Source organism: Microtus oregoni, unplaced genomic scaffold (genome assembly GCF_018167655.1).
Source record: "Microtus oregoni isolate MIOR12 unplaced genomic scaffold, Mior012 000020F_ref0000438, whole genome shotgun sequence".
Lineage (NCBI taxonomy): Eukaryota > Metazoa > Chordata > Mammalia > Rodentia > Cricetidae > Microtus > Microtus oregoni.
The window spans coordinates 38,300,913-38,313,711 of NW_024543079.1; the positions used below are offsets into that span (position 1 = coordinate 38,300,913).

A 12,799-nucleotide genomic window follows, 5' to 3' on the forward strand; every position below is an offset into this window, starting at 1 on the left:
GATTATCATATTAAGATAATCAAGCCAATTTCAGAAAGACAAATACTGTGTTTTCTTTGTGTCTTAGACTTTATATAGACACATAAAATCATGTGTACACATGCCATGGAAGTAGAAATGAAACCTGTTTTCAGTGGACTAAACACGGAGGGTGAGGAAGGCAAAGGTGGGAGTATGGCGGGGAGTATCTTAAGTATACATTATACACTTGTGTGAAAATGTTCTTACAAATGATGTATACAATAAAATGTAAAATTTTTGCAAAAACTCATATCTGACGTCTTTCACAAAGAGAGGTTTCTCTAATAGTGAAGTAACACTGAGTGAAAAAATTGCTTATTAAAAAGCTGCTTATAAGAGACATTAATTTCATTGCATCCTTATTAAAGCACGAAAAACGGTATATAATTTAGTACTAGAAGTTTAATTAATGATAATATTCATTTAAATCTTTCATTCAAGTACTTTATAATTAGTTCTAAAATATCTTGTCAGCTTTTTAATAAAACAAGAAAAGTTCCATAGAATTATTACTTGAAGACTAAGAAAAAGCAAAGACCATACCTTGCTATTAGCTTACTGCACTTTAAATGTGGTGTGGTATGAATTCTTTTTATTTACTTATTTATTTTATGTTTTTTGTTTTGTTTTGTTTTTGTTTTGAGACAGAGTTTCTCTGTGTAACCACCCTGTCTGCCTTAAAAGTGTCTCTATAGTCCAGACTGGCTCAAACTCACAGAGTTCTGCCTACCTCTATCCTTCCCTGGTGCTGGGTGCCATGTCACCACCACCTAGTTATGTGGTATTAATTCTAATATTTGCACAGTTAGATAAAATTATTAACTATGGTTTAAAAATTTTAAAATAAGATGACTTAAACATTTTAGTCATTTAGCAACACCAACTATAAAGAAGGCCAACAGGGCCTGGAATACTAGCTCATCTGGTAAAGTGCTTGCTTTGCAAGCAGAGAACAGAGTTCATTCCCCCACAACTCATTTAAAATGCTGGGCAGGGTAATACCAGTGCTGGAGAGGCAGAGACAAGTAGATTCTCAAAACTCATGGGCTAGCTAGTCTAACCCATTTGACAACAGGCTATATGAAAGACGTTTTCTCAAGAATCAAGGAGAGTAGGGCTAGAGAGATGCTCAGTGGTTAAGACTGCATACTGCCCTTCCTGAGGCCTTGAGTTTGATTCCTAGAACTCAGGTTAAGCAACTCACACTACCAGGAACTCCAGTCCCGGAGTTCTAACACTTCTAGCCTTCAAGGGCCGCTGCACAAGTACACATACTATTATTCCCCCTCCACCTACACATCATTAAAACAAATCTTCAAAGAAACAGAAACAAACAAAAAGCAAGGTAATAGTGACTGAGAATGACAGTCAAGGTTGTCTTTTGGCTTTCACATGTATACACACAAGTGCAAATGCATCTGCAATACTTAGACATTTGTACACACACACACAAAAGAATATGGGGCTGGAGACATGGCTCAACGGATAATATCACTGGCTACTTTTCCAGAGGACCAGTGTTCTACCTCAACCACCCAGAGAGCAATTTAAAATAATCTGTAACTCCAAACCCAGGGTATCCACTGCCCTCTTCTGGCCTCTGGGGGCACTGCATGCACACAAAATAATAAAATTGAAATTTAAAAAAAAGGACAAGAGAGATAATCAAACAAACTAATCTGGTTTCTAAATTTATAGGAGATTAATACTATCAGATTAAGAAATACTTACATATGGACTTTGTTCATGCAGTACAAATACTTAATAAAGAAGTATAATGTTGTGGCCTTTTTTTTTTTTCTAGTGCTGGGGATGGAACCCAGAACATGCTAGATAACTGTGCTACCACTCTTCCATTTTTCAAACATTCCAAATGATTGTTGCATTTAAAGGAGCCATTGTCACATAATTCACAATTCGTTATGACCTCCCTTTGAAAGCAGGCTGAGTGTGATGTGCCTAGGTGCACTATAGACTGAAGTGTATCCCTCCAAAAGCTCCTGTGTAGAAGCTCTAGCACAGCAGCTCAGAATGGGGCCTAATCTGGGGAGTGGCCTTAAAAATAACCTCTAATATCATTTGTCTGCTGTTCTTTTCAAGACAGCATTTCTCTGTGTAGCCCTGGCTGTCCTGGAACTCTGTAGACCAGGGTGGCCTTGAATTCAGAGATCCACCTGCCCTGTCTCCCAAGTCCTGGGATTTAGGCATGCACCACTACTGCCCTGCTTGACTGGTGTTCTTATAACGAGGAATAATCTGTGCGTTCAGAGACACCAGGAGCTGCTGTACACAGCAGCATGGCCATGTGAGGGCAAAGCTGTGAGAAGGTGCCCATCTATAAACCAGAGAGGAAGGAGCCTAAACAGACACTTCCATATAGCTGCCATTGGAAACCAACCCTGCTAGGACCTTAAATGGGGACTTTTAGCCTTGTCTAATATGTGATCCAGACAAACACCAGTGCCAGTAACTTGATATAAAATGCATTAAAATGCATTCTTTATCTCAAAGACAGGAGTTTGTAGCATGTATCTGACAAACATACATTAGTATGACAAAAAGACTTTCAAAAAATGTGCAACTTAAACTTGTATTTTACACCTTTAAAAGGAATTTTTTTTTTTTTTGGTTTATTGAGACAGGGTTTCACTGTAGTTTTAGAGCCTGTCCTGGAATTAGCTCTTAGCTCTTGTAGACCAGGCTGGCTTTGAACTCACAGAGATCCACCTGCCTCTGCCTCCCGAGTGCTGGGATAAAAGGCGTGGGCCACCACTGCCCGGCCTCAAAAGGAAGTTTTAAAAAACCAATGAATACCACTTGAACACCCATTTTCTACTCCCCACAGCCAAGGAAAACAGAGAAGAACAGGCAAGGATACAGAGAAGATGGCTCAGGCTTCCCGAATGGGAATGTGAAATAGTACAGTCTGTGAGAGCAGCTTAGAGCTTTCTCAGAAAGTTAAGAGAACGACCAATCATTTCACTATTAGGCATATACTTCAAGAAAACAAATGAAAGGTTTTGAAGACAATTTTATACCCATTTTCATAAACTATTCACAACAGTCAAAAAGCACAAACAATCCAAGGGTCCCTCAACCGATGAGCAGATAAGCAAAAATGTAGCTTATACAACAATGGAGTGTTGTTTAGTCTTAAAAAGAATAAAATTTTAATATATGCTCAACATGAATGAATCCTGAAAACATGCTAAAACAAGCCAAATTCAAAAGAACAAAAGTGAAGTGGTATAGTATTTGTGTTTTAATAAATAAAGCTTGCCTGAAGATCAGAGGGCAAAGCAGCCATGCTAGTCAGCCATACAGGCCAGGGAGTGGTGGCACACACTTTAATCCTAGGATTTGAGAGACAAAGGCAGACAGATCTCTGTGAGTTCAAGGCCACCCTGGGCTTGACAAGACTGAAGGCCAGGGAGTGGTGGCACACACTTTAATCCTAGGATTTGAGAGACAAAGGCAGACAGATCTCTGTGAGTTCAAGGCCACCCTGGGCTAGACAAGACTGAATCTGTCTAAAAGAGAAACAGAGTTCACACAAAGATGATTCAAGCACTTGGGATCCCACAGCTTTAATCCCTGCAATAGGGAGGTAGAGACAGGAGCCATATGGCTAGGCAAAGAGAGAGGAATATAAAGGGGAAGAGACGGGAAAAGAACTCAGTAGAGTGTAAAATGTGGAGTCTGAGGTTTAGCAGTCTGAGGATTGCCCCTTCAGTCTGCGCATTGGTAGAGGTAAAAGGTCTCTCTAATGATTGGTTGCTTTGCTTTTCTGATCTTCAGATTGAACCCCAATATCTGTCTCTGGATTTTTATTATTCATGGCACACAAAAGTATATGATAAGAGGGCCCTAGAAAAGTCAAATTCATAGATGAAAGTGAGGGCAGCAGTTGGAGGAGTGAGGAGCAGGGCTCCTCCAAGGACAGTATTTCTGTTTCAAATGCGCACAAAGCCTGGAGATGGACGTGGTGATAGGCAAACACTTCAGATATATTTAATATCATTAAATCATACTCTGAAAGGCAGTTACTTGGTATATTTTATGTTGTACATGTTTTTATCATAATAAAAAGACAATACCTGAGAAAATGGAATGTCATAATCCCTATAGAAGCTAGCTCTTTTCTTATAGGAACTTTCCGTATGTTCAACATCTGAATCCAGGCTGTAGTTAGAACCCTCATCGCCAGAAGGAGAGTTGTGCTGAAAGGAAACAAAGAAATGTGTTCATTCACAAGAAGGAAACTAGTGCATAATCACATAAGCTTGTTTCTGCCAGTAGTGCCAACCAGTAGTGTACACTTATGGCCTTAGACTCTTGGGTGACACTGAGAAATTCTTGCTCAGGTTGGAGAGATGACTCAGCCATTAAATACCAGGCTCACAATCAAAAAGAGAAAGTCTTGCTCTAAAGGCCACCACAACTTCTAGGCTGAAGAACTTTTCTCCTTTTTCTCAGGGACTTTATGGACATATGTTTCTAATCAACCCCATGCCAAGAGCTTAAAACAGAAATCACTTGGCATTTATGCATTTACACTTCTCTGCCTCAGCTTCCCAGAGCTGGTATTACAAGTGCGTGCCACCATGTTCAGTTTAATCTAATATTAAAGGAAATAAAATTGGCTCCTCATCAAAAGGTTTCAGAACATGAGTAGACTATGCATTCATTTGATCTTGCCTAAAGTTGCCGTGGAGTTACTTATTGGCACGAAAATCCTAAACTATTGCAAATTTCCTACATGAAATGAATCCAGTCAACAAAATTGAACAAAAGTTAAATGAAAACCCCAAGTGGTTGATAATAGTTGGCAAAATACGAGAAAAAGTTTGTTTACATTGTAATGTAATTTCAAATAAAAAAACCAACAAGTATTTTTGTTTTTGTTTTTTGAGACAAGGTCTCACTATGTAATCCTGGCTAGTTCGACACTCTCTGTGTAGACCAGACTATCCTCAAACTCACAGACATCCACCTGCCTCTACCTCAGTAGTACAAGCTTTTTTTGTCTGGCAAAAATAATTACCTCCTCAACTTAAGTTCTTTAAGCAGTTCTTAGTATTCTTTACAACAAAAACACTGGGTCTGCATTTTTTAATGTGTAAATTTCCATCATAAGTATGGCACAAACTAAGTAAAATTCTATTTAATTGAACTGAACTCGAAGATTTTTATAGAGGCAGGGTCTGTTTTCCTTTGCTTAGTATTCCTTTGCTTCTAAATGTTTGGAGATTGGTTTTCTGTTTTCAGTCTTGATTTTATCTATTTGACAGATGAACAACCTTTTTACAATTATGCTACCAAGTATTTCAAATACATAGCCATTGTTGGTTAGGGTTTGAAATAAACATTGTCCATTAGGAGATAAGTTTGCTCAATCAGTCATTACTTGATTGACTGCTGTGTGATATTTTGATCACATTCTGACACTCCCGAGATTGCCAATAAGAATTTGCCTTTAATCAGGGGGCAGATTTAGTCTTTAGCTGACCAAAATTAACCAAAGAGGTTTTGGAGGACTGAGGACAGACAGAAAGATAGAAAGTAGTAGGACAGGGGCTTAGAGAAGGTCTCGGCCAGTTTTGGATAAAGGAATGAGGGAGGAAGGGGGAGTCTCTGGTCGCTTCTCCACCACTTCTCTGATATTCAGGTTCTTACCCTGATATCTCTGACTCCTGAATTTTATTAATAAAGAATAGCCAGATAAGCGCTTAAATTGATCTCTCTGGATTAGGTGAATTATATTAGCCTGTTTATTACTACTGTGTTCTACTTCCTCTTAGTCATTACCAGCTCCTGCTATGACAGTAGTTATTTTGAAGAATATACAATTTAATTGTATATATTCATTTTGAATTGTGACTTTTATCATTATAAAAGGCCTTTCTTTGGGAGGTTGGTTTTAAGACACAGTGTCTATACATAGTCTACGCCAAACACAGTAGTCTTGCACTGGGGGGAAAGAAGAAGAATCGGGAGTTTAGGGTCATCTTCAGCTACAAAATGAATTCTACAGTTTGGTTACATGAGATATGGTCTCACACAAGCAAGCAAGCAAACAAGAACAAAAAGGAATGGAAAGTTATGTTAACTTAACTTACCTTATGTTTCTCATGCTTTCTTTTTTTGGATTTCTTCTTTTCTCTTTCTTTCTTGTGTTTTTTTCTTGATTTTCTGTAGGCTTTCTCATTTTTCTGTTTTTCATTCTCTTTTGCCTCCTGATTTTGTGTTTCTTCAAACCCTGCGTCATCTATTTCACCATCTTCTAATTCACCATCTTCTCTGTAGAAAATAATGAAAATTTTACACTTTCAATGTTAATTCTAAAACAAATTAAAAAATATTCTGAAAAGAAAAATATTCCAAGAACTTAAATTTCATTCATACAGATAAAAACTGGAAATTTTTCTCAATAAGGAGCCAGCCAGTAAGTAAACATTTTACTTTTTAAAGAGTATCTTTGGTTTCTGTTACAAATTCTTCCCTTAAAAAAACTAAACTGTAACAATCACTCTTAGCCGCCAAAGTTTGTGAATCTCTACTTTATTTTTTAAATAATTTATTTAACTTTTATTTCATGTGCGTTGGTGTGAAGGTGTCAGAGCCCTTGGGGCTGGATATAAGGATGCTGGAATTTGAATCCGGATTCTCTAAAAGAGGACCCAGTGCTCTTAACCTCTGAGCCACTCTCCAGCCCCGAATCTCTACCTTAGATTAAGATCACTGGTTCTCCCAAAATGAATGAATGAATACAGCGTAATTACAAACTATTACAATTAACAGTGACTAAACTACTTTCAATGAAAACAAACGAATTAAGGAAATACTCTAATTACAAGAGAGACTTTTAATTTGTGGCCTGTAGGTAGTTTTAATTAGCTTTAAAATAAAGGCAACCTATGGTATTTTTGCCATCAGAGTAAATTTCAGTAAGCAGTTATGTACAGATTTAGTTGAAAGATAAAATCCAAGCCACTGAAGATTTACAAATTCCTCAGCTTTCATTTATAAAATACATAAAATTATACACCTAATTTTACTTTCGCATGACTAGTGTCTTTGCTATTATCAAAGCCAAATCCTAGAAACTAACTTTTAATGCTCTCATTTTCAATTATAGAAGCTAAAGTTTTAATTCTGTTTTAAAATTCAAACCAAATGATAAACACCAAATTATGATGTGAGCATCTTAAAGGTAAGTTGGAATTACTAGAAATGTTTAATGTTTAAAATATAAACTGTTCATGTCATCCTCCTGTTAAAAATCTTCAATAATAATGCAGTAACTCAAAGTTGCCTCAAGTTTCTTCTAGAAACTTGAAGAGAGGAAGTGGTCTCAAGAGGACTGGGAACTGGTAGTTAAGGAACTGGTTTGTGTAAGTAAAGACTCATTATATTCTTCTTTACATATTAAATGTCTTCTCAATAAACAGTCTTCAATGGCTCCGTTCTGGCCCGAGGCTGATATCAGTTGATATTTATTATTCAAAGGCCCTTAATAATTGAGTCCCCACTTGGCCAGCTAATTTCAGTATCTGAAGTCTCCAGGACTTAAAATATCATCTAAAATTTCTCATTGACCTACTCACCTCAGTAACAACTCCCTAGTATTTCAATATATTTAGAAAACAAATTGGATGCCATTTCCTCCAAGATGCCTCCTCTTAGTAACTCTAGTTTAGAGGAGATAGTCCAGGTACTGCCCTGCTGGTCCTGTTAGAGCACTCAAACACTGTGTTCTAATCACCTGTTCCCTGCATGGTGAAGGAAAGGTTTGACTGTCTTTCCTCTAGCATCTAGCACAGTATCTACTATTGCTCGATCACCGATCATGTCACACCCATACAGAACAAGTACAGGATACTATCCTAAATGGTCTTTGCAATTTTCCCCCAGTTCTATTGAAATGGTGTAGTGTTTGAACGAGAATGCCCACCCGCTAGGCTCATATATTGGAATGCTTGTTCAACAGTTGGTAGAATTGTTTCAGAAAGATTAAGAGGTGTGGCCCTGTTGGAGAAAGTATACCACTGGGGACTTTGAGCTTTAAAGGCCCATGCCATTTCCAGTGAGCTTCTCTGTCTCTTCCTCCCTTTTGACTCCTCCCTCCCTCACTTCCCTCCTTCTCTCCCTCTCTCATTCTGCCACATATGCCACCATAACAGCCATGGACTGAACCATCTGAATCTGTAAGCAAACCCCAATTAAATGATTTCTTTCATAAGTTACCTTGGTCATGGTGTCTACTCACAGCAATAGAAAAGTAACTAAGATAATGGTGTATTATCACTTACATGGACTTGACATGTTCTGTGAGCAAGGTTTGCATTCTGCTATCTTGATGATGGTGATGATAACAATGATGATGTATTTACTATTGTTGCTGTTGCTATGTGTGCATGATGCAGAGGGAGAACACTATGCGGAGCATGCACGTAGAGATCATAGGACCACTCTGCAGAGTCAATTCTGTCCTTCCACGTTTGAGTGGGCCCCAGTGTCACGTTTATGTTATAAGCTTCACATTAACCACCTCACTGGCCTTGGCCCCATCTGTTCAAATTAATTTTTTTTGCATTTGAAAACAACTAGAGAATTCTTTGGCCCAATAAAATTAGTGAATATATTAAATATAAAGCAAGTATTAAAATGTTTTTAATAGCCGGGCCGTGGTGGTGCATGCCTTTAATCCCAGCACTCAGGAGGCAGAGGCAGGCGGATCTCTGTGAGTTCGAGGCCAGCCTGGTCTAGAAGAGCTAGTTCCAGGACAGGAACCAAAAAGCTACGGAGAAACCCCATCTCGAAAATAAAAAAAAAATGTTTTTAATAACTTTAGTTATAAAAAATAAAAACTGTAAACACACATATCTCTATCAACTATGTGAACAGATATATAATATAAATTGATTTATGTAATACAATAAAGAGAAACTTGCTGATAGAAAACAACAATATGGCTGAATCTTACAGACATAATGATTAATCAAAAAAGTGTGGCACAACACTACTATATCATTCCACTTCAAGAACAGACAAAATCTGTAGTGACAGAAGCCAGACTAGTTCTTCTGAAGGAGTAGAAATAACAGAGGGCACTACTTCAGGGTACTGAAATAGTTAGAATACTGACTGTTCACATGTAACTATATGTGCACATGTGTATGTGTGTAGCTACTACCCCTCGGCAAAGAAACTTCTCTTTACAGCTGATGGAGGCCATCATAGAAACCTACACCTGGACATAATGCAGAGATCATAGGAGCCCTGCCCCAACAGACAATCTACAGATTCTAAATTTATGACTCAGGGAATATGCTGGAAGAGCAGATGGAAAGGGGATGGAAAGACTGTTGAGAGCCAGAAATCTGTATGTGAAAAAGACTCTTCTAGAAATGACTTCATAAACATTTGTGTGTGTCTATGTTTATATACATACATGTTGTGGGATAATCTTTTTTACACTGTAAAGATCTGTCTCTGCCTAAGGTACCTTCTGATTGGTTTAAAAATGGCCAACAGCTAGACAGGAGAGAATAGGTAGAGAGGAGCTCTGGGAAGAGAAGAGGCAGGAGATGCCAGGAAGACATGGAGCACAATGGATGTACAGAGTGGGAGGGCGGTAAAAGCTATGTAGATTAATAGCAATGGGTTAATTTAAGTTGTAAGGACTAATAGGACAAGTCTAATCTACACCAAGCTTTATAATTAATAATAAGTCTCCACGTCATTATTTGTGAGTTGGCAGTCCAAAGGAAAGTCCAACTACATGTTTACATAAGAATGATAATCAGTAATCCACCATATAAATAAACTGAAAGAAAAAAACCATATGATCATTTCACTAGATGCTGAAAAAGCATTCGACAAAATTCAACACCCCTTTATGATAAAGGTCTTGGAGAGAATAGGGATACAAGGGTCCTACCTAAATATAATAAAAGCTATTTACAGCAAGCCAACAGCTAACATTAAATTAAACGGAGAAAAACTCAAAGCCATCCCACTAAAATCAGGAACACGACAAGGATGTCCACTCTCTCCATACCTCTTCAATATAGTGCTTGAAATTCTAGCAATAGCAATAAGACAACATAAAGAGATCAAGGGGATTCGTATTGGAAAGGAAGAAGTTAAGCTTTCGTTATTTGCAGATGATATGATAGTGTACATAAGCGACCCCAAAAATTCTACCAAAGAACTCCTACAGCTGATAAACAGCTTTAGTAACGTGGCAGGATACAAGATCAACTCCAAAAAATCAGTTGCCTTCCTATACACCAAGGATAAGGAAGCAGAGAGGGAAATCAGAGAAGCATCACCTTTCACGATAGCCACAAATAGCATAAAATACCTTGGGGTAACCCTGACCAAGGAAGTGAAAGATCTACTTGACAAGAACTATAAGTCTTTGAAGAAAGAAATTGAAGAAGACACCAGAAAATGGAAAGACCTCCCTTGCTCTTGGATTGGGAGGATCAACATAGTAAAAATGGCAATTCTACCAAAAGTAATCTATAGATTCAATGCAATCCCCATCAAAATCCCATCAAAATTCTTCACAGATCTGGAGAAGACAATAATCAACTTTATATGGAAAAACAAAAAACCCAGGATAGCCAAAACAATCTTATACAATAAAGGATTGTCTGGAGGCATTACCATCCCTGACTTCAAACTCTATTACAGAGCTACAGTATTGAAAACAGCTTGGTATTGGCATAAAAACAGAGAAGTCGACCAATGGAATCGAATAGAAGACCCTGACATTAACCCACAAACCTATGAACACCTGATCTTCGATAAAGGAGCTAAAAGTATACAATGGAAAAAAGAGAGCATCTTCAACAAATGGTGCTGGCAAAACTGGATGTCAATCTGTAGAAGAATGAAAATAGATCCATATCTATCACCATGCACAAAACTCAAATCCAAATGGATTAAAGACCTCAATATCAGTCCGAACACACTGAACCTGATAGAAGAGAAAGTGGGAAGTACTCTACAGCACATGGGCACAGGAGACCACTTCCTATGTATAACCCCAGCAGCACAGACACTAAGGGCATCATTGAATAAATGGGACTTCCTGAGGCTGAGAAGCTTCTGTAAAGCAAAGGACACTGTCACTAAGACAAAAAGACAACCCACTGACTGGGAGAAGATCTTCACCAACCCTGCAACTGACAAAGGTTTGATCTCCAAAATATATAAAGAACTCAAGAAACTAGACCGTAAAAGGCTAATCAACCCAATTATAAAATGGGGCACTGATCTGAACAGAGAATTCTCAACAGAAGAACTTCAAATGGCCAAAAGACACTTAAGGTCATGCTCAACTTCCTTAGCGATCAGGGAAATGCAAATCAAGACAACTTTAAGATACCACCTTACACCTGTCAGAATGGCTAAAATAAAAAACACCAATGATAGCCTTTGCTGGAGAGGTTGTGGAGAAAGGGGTACACTCACCCATTGCTGGTGGGAATGCAAACTTGTGCAACCACTCTGGAAAGCAGTGTTTCGGTTTCTCAGGAAATTCGGGATCAACCTACCCCTGGATCCAGCAATACCACTCTTGGGAATATACCCAAGAGAGGCCCTATCATACAACAAAAGTATATGCTCAACTATGTTCATGGCAGCATTGTTTGTAATAGCCAGAACCTGGAAACAACCTAGATGCCCTTCAACGGAAGAATGGATGAAGAAAGTATGGAATATATACATATTAGAGTATTACTCAGCAGTAAAAAACAAGATCTTCTTGAATTTTGCATACAAATGGATGGAAATAGAAAACACTATCCTGAGTGAGGTAAGCCAGACACAAAAAGAGGAACATGGGATGTACTCACTCATATTTGGTTTCTAGCCATAAATAAAGGACATTGAGCCTATAATTCATGTTCCTAGAGAAGCTAAATAAGGTGAATCCAAAGACAAACACATAGGCATCCTCAGGAATATTAACCTTCATCAGGCGATGAAAGGAGACAGAGACAGAGACCCACACGGGAGCACCGGACAGAAATCTCAAGGTCCAAATCAGGAGCAGAAGGAGACGGAGCACGAGCAAGGAACTCAGGACCACGAGGGGTGCACCCACACACTAAGACAATGGGGATGTTCTATTGGGATCTCACCAAGGCCAGCTGGCCTAGGTCTGAAAAAGCATGGGATAAATCCGGACTAGCTGAACATAGCGGACAATGAGGAATACTGAGAATTCAAGAACAATTGCAGTGGGTTTTTGATCCTACTGCACGTACTGGCTTTGTGGGAGCCTAGGCAGTTTGAATGCTCACCTTACGAGACCTGGATAGAGGTGGGCAGTCCTTGGGCTTCCCACAGGTCAGGGAACCCTGATTGCTCTTCGAGCAGATGAGGGAGGGGGACTTGATCGGGGGAGGGGGAGGGAAATGGGAAGCGGTTGTGGGGACGAGGCAGAAATCCTTAATAAATAAATAAATTTAAAAAAAAAGAATGATAATCAAAGGAAGAGAGGCCAACAATTTAAAAGTGGGGGGCATGAAAGGGGGTTGAAGGAGGGTACCTGTGAGGAGCTGGAGAGAGGAAATAGAAGGGGGAAATGATGGAATTCCATCTTAACTAAGGGCATCAAAACCAAAACTCTTTTTCTTTAGATTAAATGTCTAGGATCTGGGAATATATCTGTAATAAGGAACTTTCCCAGGTATGCAAAGTTCTGTGTTCATTCCCAACACCATGAAGGTGAGACGTTTAAATATCTAAATTATAA

At 38.6% G+C, this 12,799-nt stretch overlaps 1 protein-coding gene across 1 annotated transcript in view; it reads right to left on the minus strand.

The window, feature by feature from the left end:
• The window catches only part of Zc3h6 (zinc finger CCCH-type containing 6), a 61,112-nt gene that overhangs the window by 33,434 nt on the left and 14,879 nt on the right, over positions 1-12,799 (minus strand). The window contains exons 2-3 of the mRNA XM_041670633.1: positions 6,141-6,321; positions 4,119-4,241 (exon numbers count right to left, since the gene is read on the minus strand). Coding sequence (XP_041526567.1) covers positions 4,119-4,241; positions 6,141-6,321 — 304 coding nt within the window. The remainder of the gene's footprint in view (positions 1-4,118; positions 4,242-6,140; positions 6,322-12,799) is intronic.